This window comes from Hyperoodon ampullatus, assembly GCF_949752795.1.
Source record: "Hyperoodon ampullatus genome assembly, chromosome: 14".
In the NCBI taxonomy this organism is placed as follows: Eukaryota; Metazoa; Chordata; class Mammalia; order Artiodactyla; family Ziphiidae; genus Hyperoodon; species Hyperoodon ampullatus.
In genome coordinates this window covers 52,861,165-52,875,341 of record NC_136927.1, presented here as the reverse complement: position 1 = coordinate 52,875,341, position 14,177 = coordinate 52,861,165, and the positions used below count along the sequence as shown (strand labels likewise).

The following is a 14,177-nucleotide window of genomic DNA, read 5'->3' as shown; positions in this document are numbered from 1 at the left end:
TGTGTGCACACACTTAGAGACACACATGTGCCAATACATTTTTCTGTGCTCATCTTGGCTGACCGTCGGGTCTGCAGCATTCAACTGCGCTGACCACCTCCTCCTTCTGGAAGTACAGCATTCTCCACCCCTGGCTCCTGGGACCTACTCTTGCTTGGATTTCAATCTATCTCTCTGGAAGTACCTCTCAGCCTCCATCACGCCTCAGCTCTTCCCCAACTTGCTCTTAAATGTCTATGTTTCACATAGTGCCATCTCGGCCCTGCTCTTCTCACCTTGGACACTGTTGGGTGACTTCATCAAAACCAAAGATACACTGCAAAACTCTAGAAAAGTCATAAGCCTGGTTATCAGCAGCCAAGCTCTCCGTCCTGACCTCCAGACCTGCAGAACCTGAAGGACTTCCTACCCTCCTTCCGGCACCTCCCTCCACAGGGACAGACACAAGACCCACGGCTTCTTTCACCTGTAGCAGCTGCTCACACGTGAGGCTCCCATCCTCCACTCTCCTCTCTGCCCCTAGTGGCGCTGTGCCAGCTCAGACCCCTCCACTTTTCACCTGGACCCATGGTCAGGCCCCCCCCCCTCTATTCTCTTGGCCGCTGCCAGAGTGAGCTCTCACCGGTTCTGTTTCCTCCAGAAATCCCATCACTGTGGATAAAGGGATGCATACATGGGTAGCTGTGTGACGAATCAACTACAGCAAGATGTTAACTGTAGAATCTAAGGGGTAGGTACAGGAGTGTTCGTTCCAATCCTCTCAACTCCTTTGTGCTTCAAATTTTTCAGAAGATGTTGGGGGAAATACCCTTCAATGGTTTCTTTTGGCTTTTTGGATAAAACTCAGACCCCTTCATGTAGAACATAAGGCCCTCTGTGATCTGGCCGTTGCCTCTCCCTCTGTAACCTCATCTGCTACCACTCACATGTCCCTTTCCCACAAACCATCCTGAATTACTTGGATCCCCCCAGCAGAGTCGTGGTATTTCATTCCTCTGAGCCCTCGGACTTGCTGTTCCCGGTTCCTAGAATGCCTTTCCCTGCGTTCTTCTCAGGTGATTCCTAACCCCCATGCACTCTTCTGACTCATCTCAAGCGACACCTCCTCCAGGAAGCCTTTGCTGACTCCTCAGTTCGAGGCCCCTTATCTGGTTCCCACAGCCCCTCCCATATCTCAGCAGAGATTTATAGTACGAAGGGCCTCACCTAAGACTGGATTGGCAGATATGCAGCAGCACTGGAGCCCTGGCCTGAGGACGGGGCTCTAGTTACCCTACGTCTCCGAATCACCTGTGATCTCTAATTTCTTCCCTCAGAGGACGCATCCTCAGGCATCTGCCCTGCCTTTGCGACAAACACACTTAGCAGGCTGAGCGAATCCTCAGGCTCAAACTGACAAGCCAACCTCGGCAACTCCAGCCGCCAAAGCTGTCCTGGCCCCCGGAGCCCTGGAGCCTGCTGGCGGGGGCTGTGCCCTGCTGGTGGAGGAGGCCCCCGAGGAAGAGCTCCAGGCAGGGTAGGGAGGAAGGCGGGGCCTGCGGCTGTACAAGTCGGTGTCCCGGGCCTGGGACGGAAGTTGCAGAAGTACAATTAGTTTCAGTTTTGTTTCTCTTTCAGGAGCCCAGCAACAGCAGCGCCAGGGCCTCGGGGGGCCCCCACTCCGGGTCCTGGAGCCCCGGCTAGGTAAGGAGAGGGGCTTGGAGGGCAGTTGAAGGGACAGCTGAACTGGAGGGGGAGGGGGTGGGGGAAGGGGGAGAGCGGGAGGAAGGGGAAGGGAGTGGGGAGAGGGACCCAGAAGGCGGGAGGAGAGGGGAGGAGAGGGGAGGCTTCCCCCGCGGGGCCAGAGATCTGAGACTTCCTGGGGAAGACACCCTCCCACTCTCTGAGCTCTCCTCCCAGCCCCTGCTTTCTGGAAGCTTGGGGGAAATCCCCCAAGTTTCTTTATCAAGTATTTCACAGCCATTGTGCAGGGAGCTGGGGGCACTCACAGCTGATCCTCATGTGACTCCTACCCTCCAGAGGCTTCTAGGAAAGCAGGAGGCCTCTTGCAGCAGGAAAGGCTGAAAGAAAAGGGCTGGAGGAGATGGGGCAAAGGCTACGCGGTGACCCTGAGTTTGAGGAACTGGAAGGAAAAGAGCGAGGCAGCGCCTTCCTCTCGGGCATCCTTCTGCCTGTTCATTTCAGGACAGTCGAGGCAGGAAGAGGGGCCCTCACAACCCGTGATGCCGCTGCCAGGGCCTAGGAGGCAGGTGTACGAGGCTGTGGGAATTGGGGTCCCGGGAATTGGGGCCCCAGGAATTGGGGCCCCTCATACTCCTCCACCCTCCAGGAGTCAAGGCACGACTGCCCACCCACACCCTCAGCTGGTCCTCTCTGCCCTCCCCTCACCTGGCAACCCACCCCCAGCAGGACCCCCAGGATCTATTCACACCAGACTCTCACCCCATGTGCCACAAGGCCTGTCAGTCGGGGGCACCCATCATTACACCAGCAGGTCTCTAAGGCTGTGCTTCTTGGTGTTGTCATATCTCGCAGGGCCTGACATGCAAAAGCGGCCTTTACTTTTTCACATTTGCTGAATGTCTGCAGGGAGGAGGGAGGCGGCTCTTTATCTCAAGAGACCAGAAGAAAATTCCTGGCCATTCAGGTGAGACTCCAGACCTGGTGGGGCTTGAGGATGGGGTAGAGTCGAGAGGGCAGGTGGGGGCCACCGCGGAGGTGCCCTCTGTCCTCTGACCCCGACCCCTCGCTTGCAGAATGGTTTCCCAGGGCTCCTCGCCCTCCCTGCTGGAGGCCCTGAGCAGCGACTTCCTAGCCTGTAAAATCTGCCTGGAGCAGCTTCGGGTGCCCAAAACGTTGCCCTGCCTGCATACCTACTGCCAGGACTGCCTGGCCCAGTTGGCCGAGGGCAGCCACCTCCGATGCCCTGAGTGCCGCGAGTCCGTGCCTGTGCCGCCCACGGGCGTGGCTGCCTTCAAGACCAACTTCTTTGTCAACGGGCTCCTAGATTTGGTGAAGGCCCGAGCCGGTGGAGACCTGCGCGCAGGGAAGCCGGCCTGTGCACTGTGCCCGCTGATGGGGGGCGCCAGCGCTGGGGGGCCAGCCACAGCCCGGTGCCTGGACTGCGCCGACGACTTGTGCCAGGCCTGTGCCGATGGGCACCGCTGCACTCGGCAGACCCACAGCCACCGAGTGGTGGACCTGGTGGGCTACAGGGCAGGGTGGTACGACGAGGAGGCCCGGGAGCGCCAGGCGGCCCAGTGTCCCCAGCACCCGGGGGAGTCCCTGCGCTTCCTTTGCCAGCCCTGCTCCCAGCTGCTGTGCCGGGAGTGTCGCCTGGACCCCCACCTGGACCACCCCTGCCTGCCCCTGGCCGAGGCTGTGCGTGCCCGGAGGCCAGGCCTCGAGGGGCTACTGGCGGGCATGGACAACAACCTGGCCAAGCTGGAAGCCACCCGGCTGGCGGAAGAGGAAGCCTTGGCCTGTCTGCGGGAGCAGGCAGCCAAGGTGGGCACGCAGGTGGAAGAGGCAGCCGAGGGGGTCCTCCGGGCCCTCCTGGCCCAGAAGCAGGAGGTGCTGGGGCAGCTACGGGCCCACGTGGAGGCTGCCGAAGAGGCTGCTCGGGAGAGGCTGGGGGAGCTGGCGAGCCGTGCACAGGTGGCCAGGGAGGCGGCCGCCTTTGCCCGTCGCGTGCTCAGCCTGGGTCGGGAGGCCGAGATACTCTCGCTGGAGGGGGCGATTGCCCAAAGGCTTCAGCAGCTGCAGCGTTGTCCCTGGATGCCTGGGTCAGCCCCCTGTCTGCTGCCCCAGCTGGAGCTCCATCCTGGACTCCTGGACAAGAACCGCCAGCTGCTAAGACTCTCCTTTGAGGAGCAGCAGCCCCAGAAGGACAGCGGGAAAGACGGAGTGAGAAGCCAGGGAGGCGATGAAACCCAGCCCCAGAGCAGGGATGGAGCCCAGACCCCAAAGCAGGACAGCGTGCAGACACCCCAAGAAGATGGAGCCCAGACCCTAAAGGCGGAGAGAGCCGAGACTCCCCAAGAAGATGGAGCCCAGACCCCGAAAGAGGGCAGAGCCCAGACACCCCAGGAAGATGGAGGAGCCCAGTCCCCAAGGGGTGGCAGATCCAACAAGAAGAGGAAATTCAAAGGCAGGCTCAAGTCCATTTCTCGGGAGCCCAGCCCAGCACCTGGGCCAAACCTGGAAGGCTCTGGCCTCCTCCCCAGGCCCATCTTTTTCTGCAGCTTCCCCACGCGGATGCCGGGGGACAAGCGGTCTCCCCGGATCACTGGGCTCTGTCCCTTTGGCTCCCGGGAGATCCTGGTGGCAGATGAGCAGAACAGGGCCCTGAAGCGCTTCTCCCTCAATGGCGACTACAAGGGCGCGGTGCCCGTCCCTGAGGGCTGCTCCCCATGCAGCGTGGCCACCCTGCAGGACGCCGTCGCCTTCTCGGCTGGTGCTCGGCTCTATCTCATCCGCCCCAACGGCGAGGTGCAGTGGCGCCGGGCACTGAGCCTCTGCCAGGCCAGCCACGCCGTGGCCGCCATGCCGAGCGGGGACCGGGTGGCTGTCAGCGTGTCAGGCCATGTGGAGGTGTACAACATGGAAGGCAGCCTGGCCACCCGGTTTATCCCTGGGGGCAAGGCCAGCCGGGGCCTGCGGGCACTGGTGTTCCTGACCACAAGCCCCCAGGGCAGTTTCGTGGGGTCAGACTGGCAGCAGAATAGCTTGGTGGTCTGTGACGGGCTGGGCCAGGTGATTGGGGAGTACCGGGGGCCAGGCCTGCACGGCTGCCAGCCGGGCTCCGTGTCCGTAGATAAGAAGGGCTACATCTTTCTGACCCTTCGAGAGGTCAACAAGGTGGTGATCCTCGATCCGAAGGGGTCGCTGCTCGGTGACTTCCTGACGGCCTATCACGGCCTGGAAAAGCCCCGGGTGACCACCATGGTGGATGGCAGGTACCTGGTTGTGTCCCTCAGTAATGGGACCATCCATGTCTTTCGGGTCCGCCCTCCTGACAGTTAAAGGGCTGGGGCTGGGGAGACACTTCGGGGTGGGGGGACTGGGGGGGTAGAGAGAAGGGAAGCAGGGTGGCCTGAGGGATGTGGTGGCCGAGGGCATTTTCCCAGAGAGCAGGGGTTGGCAACTTTTCAAGGTGAAGTGCGAAACCGCTCTTCAGGTGCGCAGGAATAGGGACCAAGGGGGGGTGGCATGGCCCTAACCCTCAGAAGCAGAGGAGGAGGGGTTGGACGGGTGCTGGGCGTTAATGCTTCTTGCTTTTGCTGGGGGTGACTGCCGCTGCCGCCACCGTAGAGTCTAGGTTTCCAAGATGTGTAAGCTAGTCCTGATTTGAGTTCTTCTTTAAAACCATTCCTGATGGGGTAGCCCAGGGAGAGTCTTGGGGAAGTGGGTAGAAATAGTCCTTTAAGCCCAGGGCTTGAAGGGTGTGTCAGGTATGTACTTTTTGGAAGAGCTGAGAACCCTCTCCCCTCCGACTTGAACGGGACGCACCAAGTCAGAAGAGGTCTGGGATTTTGAACCTGGCCATAAATGGCATCTTCCACCAGCCTCGGCTGGGAAGTTGAGGCTCCTCTGATAATGGCGTCCCCCAGTGAAGTGCGGGGTGGACCTCATGGGGGACCAATTATAGGCACGAGCCGAGGCCAACAGGCATTTACCTTGAAGTCCGTGAAGAGAATGTGCTACTAGAAAATGGAACCCGGCAGGATTGGAGTCTAAAACACAGGGTTCTGAGTGTGAGACAAGGGGAGACCCTGGGTCTTACCCCCCGACTTCCACCACCCCTCACCTCCAAGCCAACCTGAGGCCAGAAGACCTATGTAGGATATAAAACCTTTTCTTTTTTGAGGTCTTTATACTTCCTGGAGTTTATTTTTAGCCCCCTCTTAGTTTTCTGGCACAATTCCCTTTGAGAAATTTTGGCTGAACTAAGGGGTTGAAGGCATTTGTCCATATTGCCATTATGGGTGAGGAAAAAACCTAAGCCTAGAGGCCAGGTGTGGGACTCAGGGGCCAAACGGGTTGGAAGACCTGGAAAGTCGGTAGTGGGGCTGGGATGGGTGGAGGGGTGAAAATCTCATGGAGGGATCCCATCAGAGGTGAGCCATGACCACCGGCCTTTTGCATAGGCTGTGGCAGCGGTGGAACTGAGGTGGGCATGCTTAGCCAGGGGCTGTTGAGAGGTGACCAAAGGGAATAATATGTAAGGATCATGGGCAACGAGTGTTCATGGGAACCAGAGAGATTTTGGACAAGTCCAGATGGAAAGTGCAGGACATTAGGTGTAGGGAAAAGAAAATCTTTTTCCAGGGAGGGAAGTCATTGATTGTTTAATGAAGTGAAAGGGGAAATCATCAATGTCAGGTGGACAAATTCAATTATATAAAATTTTGAAATGTATGCACGGGAAAGAAGAACGAAGATTAAAGGAAAATCAATGCGATGAGGAAATTATGGAGCATTGATCTGAGGAGTCTCCAGTATATGCAGTGACTAAACAGATCTACTTGGTCAAAGAACCAAATAAGCCCTATACCCAAGAGGAACGCACACAGGCCAGGACACATAAAATGAAAAATAAAATCGACCACTTGCATTCGTCAAAAATACATTTTAAAAAATATGTCGTGGGGAAATAGACCCCTGGCACTATAAATGATGCTTCCTGGTGAACAGTTTGGCAGTTCTTGACAAGAGTCAAAGAAGTGATTATAAGACGAAGTTATCTCACTTTGGGGAGTACATTCTGGGAAAAGGATTCAAAAGGAAAAAAAGTATCTGCACGCAGATATTTGTGGCCACCCTATATATTACAGTCTTTGACAGGAAACAGCTCAGCTTAGCTAGCCAATTCTGGCTAGACCAGAATCTAGCCAAGTAGATTGTGGTCTCTACCGGGACAATGAGCTGCTGCCTTCATGTATGACAATTATGAGAACTATTTAGAAGAATATGATGTTATATGATGCAATCGTAAGCCAAAAAAAAAAAAGATTTTGGCTTTCTGTTCACGTAATGATAGCAACAAGGTAAAAAAAAAAAAAGCATGTCTGAATAGTTACCGAGTGGAAATAGGTTCAAAATGTGTAAATAGTCAGTGATTGGGGAGATTGGGTTCTTTTTATTTCATGCTGTTATTCATATATGCACATTTCTACTTCAGTTATTACTGTCCGTTAAATAACATATATGCTTGACTACTTCAGAAAAATACTCTCAAGAATAACTACTGGATTTGTGAATGAATGTGTCAGAACAAGTGAGACTGTTCTGTCAGGGGTAGGGGTGGGGGGCTAGGCAGGAGTCAGGAGGAGAATCCCAGCCAGTCAGGACCCAGCAGGGAGGAAGGGTCGTCAGAGCAGGGTCCTGTCTGGTGACTGACCAAGGAATCTGCCCTGGGAAGTTTGCAGAGGTCAGGTGGTCCCTGTGGGTGGTCCCCGTGGGTGATCGGTCATTGTGGAGTGTCCAGAGGCAGGGGAAGGTCTTATTGAGTTCACCAACTAATTCAGACCAACTGGAAACCAAGTGGCGGTTCTGCGGAACGAGCTGGTTTAAGATGAGCTGCACGCGTGGGGTGCCGTGTCTGTCTTCGTTGCAGCTCTCTACAGAGTCAGCACAGTGACGGCTCCTAGTAGGTGCTCTGTAAACGCCTGTGGAGTGAATTGATGTCTAGAAAACGTCAGGTTGTCCAAAACTTTGGCTTGTGGGAGATCTCCAGTAGGGGGCACTGTGGACACAGCCTATCATAAGCCTCCAGGAGACTGGCTCAGCTCTAAGTCACAAAAGAGGTGAAATTTGGGTGTCCTTCTTATATGTCCTGGGCGGGGGTGGGGGGGTGGGGTCCTGGCCTCTAGGGGATAAATACCTTCAGGTTGGAATCACAGGTTTGCAGAGCCGCATGGGAACCACGTGCAGAGGGCCTGGCTGGTGGAATGGCTGCAGCCAAGTGGCTCACCCCTGAGACAGGAATAGAGAACTTCCGGAGGGAAATATCACCTGGATTCAGGAAGAGAATCCCACAGATGCTCTGAAGATGAAGGAGGCACAGGGCTTTCCAGGACACTGTAAGAAGCCTGGGGAGTCGGGCACTGGACGATTGACAGACATACTGAATTTTCCTTGTGAAGGGGTAGGGGTGGGAAGGCACAGAACATGGCAAACTGTGAAACGGATGAGAAGTACAGCACTGAGCATAATTTGGAGGTAAAATCCCCAGCGCCCCAACTGTCACCCGGGAACCCTAACAAAGCCCGGCACCGAAAGCACTGCTCAGTGCGGAGAGAGAGTTCTTGGCTCAACTACAGATGTTAAGTAATAGGAACATTGTGAAAGATCCAACATCTGCACCCTGCGTTGGACTCTGACAATGATCGATCATTCCTTGTGGTGTTTGGAACTTTCCAGATCGTGTAGGAAAGGAGAATGACGTTCGGGTAGAGAGAAAGGGAGTAGAGAACCTTGTTCATATTCTTTGTGCTTAAAAAAGGAAGGTGAGGGCTTCCCTGGTGGCGCAGTGGTTGAGAATCCGCCTGCCAATGCAGGGGACACGGGTTCGAGCCCTGGTCTGGGAAGATCGCACATGCCGCGGAGCAACTGGGCCTGTGAGCCACAATTACTGAGCCTGCGCGGCTGGAGCCTGTGCTCCACAACGAGAGGCCGCGATAGTGAGAGGCCCGCGCACCGCGATGAAGAGTGGCCCCCGCTTGCCACAACTAGAGAAAGCCCTTGCACAGAAACGAATACCCAACACAGCCATAAATAAATAAATAAATAAATTTAAATGATAAATCATATCTTTAAAAAAAGAAAAAAAAGGAAGGTGAATGAGGCAGCGGAGACCTGGGTTGAGTGCTGGCTCTTCCAACTAAATAGCTGTGTGATGTTGGTCTAGCTCCCTAAACTCTCTGAACCTCAGTTTCTACGTCAGTAAAATAGCGATAATAATATCCACCATGCCCTCCTCACAGGGTGGTGGTGAGGACTGGCTGAGAGGCATAGAGAAGGATTTTGTACCCCATAAAGCTCAAATCTGCAGTCTTGGTTAGAAAAATTTTTAACTGACTTTTGTACTGACTTATTTTTCGTCAGAGTAAGCTTGAATGGGGATATTGTGTGCATGCATTGTGAGGGGAAAACTCGAGGACGTCTGGGTAGAGTTGTGACCTGCTTCTCCTTTGGAGGAGACTGTTCTGTTTCCTTTCCAGCAGTTATTTGGAGAAGCCATTTGCTAAGACACAGCAGTGACCATAGGAGCAGAAGGGACCAATGGCCAGCTTGCTAAGACTCAGTGCTACTCCTAAAAGCCAGCTGAGAATCAGGCTGTACTAATGAAGGCCTGATAGCCATAGACATTTAGAAGAAATTCAAAATGGCAAGAGTAGCCCAATTTTTTGGAAATTTAGAGAAAATATAATTTGGGAGAGAATAACTCTTCTTTCACTGTAGTCTTATTATTACTGTATCTATAAAGCCACATCATAGAATAATCTACAGAGAGAATATTCCAGAGGGGCAGACATTCAAGAGAGAAGTCAGAAGTCTTCCGAGGAAATTGATGAGGTTGGTGACCTGAGCTGGGCAAGATGTGATAAGTGGGTGCCAAGATCAAGGTATTTGGCCATTTCTCCTGGGCAGGTCAGCTGAGAACTAGAGTTATCCCATAAGTTAAGTGGGAGATTGGATGGGGATGCAGAGTTCTGTTTGGGGGAGAAAGTAGTCTTGGACTGGCTGGGGCAGGGAGCTGCCAGAGAGAGTGCTCAAGAAGATGTTCCCATTAGGAGAAAGATCAAGTTCAGATGCAGGCTTAGGAAAACAGGAAACTTGACAGAAGGTAACAAAACCAGCCTACCCAACTGATTCATGAATGTAGTTTAATTAAATGAGTCTGAATGGGAACAAAAGTAGGTCTAGGAACCACAGAGTGATTGGAGGTGTGGAGAAGGCTCAACAGGGTCTGGCCGACCTCACCCTCACCTGAAGCCTGGGTGAGGAATCTTTGGGACGGGGTGGAGAGGGGACCTTATGTAAAGAGGCAATTAGGAAGTAGTTTGGGGAGGTTTTGGGAGGCTACCTGACTTGTCTTCAGAGAAAGTTTGAACTGGTTGCATTAGCAGCTAAGAGACATGGGATTGAAAATGGTGGAACTGGGGCCTCTGTACCCATGGGTGTCAGCCCAGCAAGTATTTCTTTGTTGCCACCAGGCTGAAGAATCTGTGTTGTAAACTCCTTTATTCCTTTATACTTTGTATCTTTTTTCTGTTTCTTAATAAATTCTTTTGAAAAATGTGAACCTTCTCTCAGATGGTTCATGGGTATGGGAAATGATCAACACCCAGGTAGTGGACTTCCCTGGCGGTCCAGTGGTTAAGACTCTGCACTTCCACTTCAGGGGGCGCAGGTTCGATATCTGGTCGGGGAACTAAAGATCCCACATGCCTCGCGGCACGGCCAAAAAAATAAAAATTAAAAAACTAAAAAAAAAAAACCAAAAACCCTGGTAGTGAAGGGAATCAGATATCATGGCCATTCCCTGATGTAGCTCCAAAGATGCTACACAGAATCCTTGGGGACATTTCCTAAGCAGGGTGATCAGCACCATCATCTGTGGTCCCCGCCCTCGTCCCGGGCCACTCCCACCTGTAGGATAGAGGGGCCCCCTGGGCAGAAATTGCATCTTCCAGGCTCACATTGGGTGGGAGGGAGCCCTCAGGTGATCTGGCCCAGCAGGACCCCATGGAAGTGCATATGAAGGATGTGGGCCAGGGGCCCGGGTCAGGATGGCTGTGCCCATCACTGGTCTCTGCTTGTTTTCTGGTTTGTGGGCTCCATCTAACGTGCTGCATTTGTGATCCCACAGTGGCCCCTGCAGGGCTGGGAGGTACCCAGGCTCTAGGAATATCTACCTACTGGCCAAACCCACCCCCTCTGACCTACTCTCCAAAGCCCCTCCAGGAGCTCCTGATCCTCTCTTCTGAGTCCTGAGCAGGATGAGAAAAGATCTCAGGTCTTTATTTCTAATTCACTCAGCCTCCGGCCTCCCCATCAAATACAGGAGTCAAGCAACAGTTATTGAGTGCCACCTACCTGTGCTTCACATCCATCGACTTCCGGGATGGAAATAGGCACCATCAACGTTATTTTACAGACACAGAAACCTAGGCCTGCAAGCTTTGCTCATTTTAAGTAGATTTCGTTTCTGACTCCAAAAGCTGCCTTTCCAACCAGCTCTGAATCCTGAGCCTCATTCATCGATGAGAGAACTGAACAAAATGAGATCTGAGGTTCTTCCCCGAGCTAACAGGCCAGGACCTATCCCTAAACAGGTCCAGAATCTAGACGCAGGAAGGGAAGCTCGGAGATGCCCCACGCACCTCCACCACCATCTTCTCAGTGCCAGAGCGGCCCCGCTTCCCCACGGAGCAGGAATGACAAGCCACAAGAGAATGCTCTAAGTGGCTCGGTGGGGAAGCAGAGGGTGGGGATGAGGACCCACCACTGCTGCGGTGACAGCCTGAATAAGAATTCCGCAATTCATCATCTAATGACTCAGCCTGGCTTTGGACCAGAGCCTCTGTGAACCCTGGGGAAGGTGACTCAGCAGCTGAGGGGGCCGGGCGCGGGAGAGCCTGCGGGTCCATGTGAGCGGTGGCTGTGGGGAGAACGGCCTGTTCTAGCTCCAGACCCCAAGGCGAAGCGTCAGCCCCTGTGGTCAGGCACATGCGTCCTCTGTTCCCAGCCATGCGGCCCAGCCTCCTCCCTCAAACCTGGGTCTCTCTCTCCTCTGCATTGGAGAAGTCGCAGCCCTGGAGGCGGCAGGCCCACTGCCTCTGCTCACAGCCATGGGGTCTGCAGCAAGTTGCCAGGCCACAGAGTCTGCAGGCCTCTCTCCTCTTCGCTGCCCTGCTGGGGTCAGGCCACCTTCGAATAAGGGCAGCAGAGGCCACACTGTAGGGGTGGGGAAGCAGGGCTATGTCACAGGCTGGGCACACAGCTGGACAGATGTTCACTGTATCCCTCCTCATCACTGAGGTCAGGGGAAGGGGGCTCTGGGGTCTTGGTTTTGCTCCAGGGTCAACTCAGAAAATGTCTTTTCCCCATCAGAAAGGGCAGCGTCTGTTTCCTCTGCCCTGAACACTAAGTTAGGGACAGTCTCACCAGAAGAAAAGAGCCAGAGCAAGGAGAGATGGAACAGCCTCCGAATCCAGCGAGGGGCCAGGGCACCGAGGCCAGAGGTCAACGTGCAGGGCGGGTGTGCACAGACCCGCTTCTCCCCTCCAGCGCCTCCTTCCCTCCCATCTCTGACGGCCCTGACTACTTTCTCACCTCGATTATTCATACGCAGCTCTTTCCTCACCTGCAAAACCCTTCAGGACAAGAACCTCTGATTCACACTGAATTTTCCATAACCAGGTGTTCTATAAATACCGGTGAGTGAAAAGAACGAATGAGTGAATTGGGGCTAAAATCTAGTCCCTGTCACTTATGTCAGATAGAACACCGAGAGGAGCTGGAAACATTGCTGGTGCAGGCCCGGAGGCAAAAAGGGTTCATCCCTTTTCCTTAGAAGGGAACATGAGTAAAAGTGAAGTTATCTGGAAAAAGAGATAGTAATCTCACTCCGCTGTACTTCTCCTATGTTCCATAGCACTTTAACCTTCTAACATACTATTCCATTGAATTATTTGTCCTACTTGTTGTTATAATTTGTCTTTTCCTCCAAATTCTACCCCAGGTAGAATGCAAGCCCCAGGATGGGGCATTTTTGCCTGTTTTGTGCACTAATACCTCCTATGCCTGCAGAATAGTGCCTGGGATACGGTAGATTTGCAGTGAATGAATGGTATCTATGGAACATTTACTTGGAGGCAGGTCCCTCTCCACCCGCTATGCATTTACGTGTATTAAAGTCCAGGAGGTGCATAGTATTATCACCTCTGGTTTAATTATGGGGACAGTGAGGTTAGAAGGTTATGTGACATGAACAGGCTCACCACAAGCTGGGCAGAGGCCACCGCCAGCCGCGGCCGGCCTGGAGCTAACTCTCCAGAGCTCCCTGGCGAGGAGATGCGCACGAAGCCTTCCCAGCAGCCCCACCCCAGTCCAGCTTTCCTGGGTGAGGCTTGCTTTCTTTTTTTAAAGATGTTTTTTGTTTGTTTTTGGTGTGGACCATTTTGAAAGTCTGTATTGAATTTGTTACAATATTGCTTCTGTTTTATGTTTTGGTTTTTTGGCCACAAGGCCTGTGGGATCTTAGCTACCAGACCAGGGATGGAACCCACACCCGCTGCATTGGAAGGCGAAGTCTTAACCACTGCACGACCAGGGAAGTCCCCAAGGCCTTTTTTCTTTCTCTTCCTTCCCACCAACTTCCCACACGACCCCACTCTACCCGCCAAATGTTAGCTCTGCCCCAAAGTACAGCTTCTTGTCAGTTGGAAAGACTTCTCCTGGCAGGAGAACCACGGAGACATGGGGGCAGGGCGCGGGCCGGGGAGCCTGGGCCTGGCTCTCCCTGCCTGGGCCCTGCTCCCCACCACCTCCCTCCCCCCACCACCTCCCTCCCCCCACCACCTCCCTCCCCCCACCCCACAGACTGCGTGGGAGGCTCCCAGGCCCAAGCTGAGGGCAGGAAGAACTCCCCACATCACTCTTCTTTGCGTTTCTTGCTGCTGGGAGCTGAGCTAGAACCTAAGGAGGTCCCTGCCCACCTCAAGGCGCGAGGCTCCAGACGCTGTCTCCTCTCCACACCAGCCCTGCAGGGCCCAGGCGGGGAGAGCCACGCCCCCTTACCTTCTGCCTTGCTCCCCAGTTCCCTTCTTGGCTCCCGTGCCTCCGTGGTTCTCTCGCCAGGAAAAGTCTTTCCAGCCAAAGAGAATCTACACTTTGGGGCAGAGATGTCTCTTGGGGGTGGAATGGGGTCGTGTGGGAAGTTGGCGGGAAGGGAGCTATAAAGAAAAACATCACCCAGGAAAGATGAACTGGGCTGTGGCTCTCGGAAAGGCCTTGTGCGCATCACCTCGCCAGGGAGTGCTGGAGAGTTAGCTCCAGGCTGGCCGCGGCTGGCATTGGCCTCTGCCTAACCACTTGCTCCTGTGTGATCCCTGGAGAAAAGAATAGAGACCCAAGAACACCAGGAAGCAGGGAGAAGGCTGCAGAGA

General features: G+C 54.2%; 1 protein-coding gene across 1 annotated transcript; it reads left to right on the top strand.

Annotated features, from left to right (window-relative positions):
- Positions 1-2,579: 2,579 nt before the first annotated feature.
- TRIM56 (tripartite motif containing 56) lies at positions 2,580-5,025 on the top strand (the record flags this gene model as incomplete). Its single annotated transcript, XM_079720272.1, has 2 exons — positions 2,580-2,647; positions 2,757-5,025. 2 exons carry the CDS (start codon positions 2,580-2,582, stop codon positions 5,023-5,025), a joined length of 2,337 nt encoding a protein of 778 aa, XP_079576398.1.
- Positions 5,026-14,177: the final 9,152 nt, after the last annotated feature.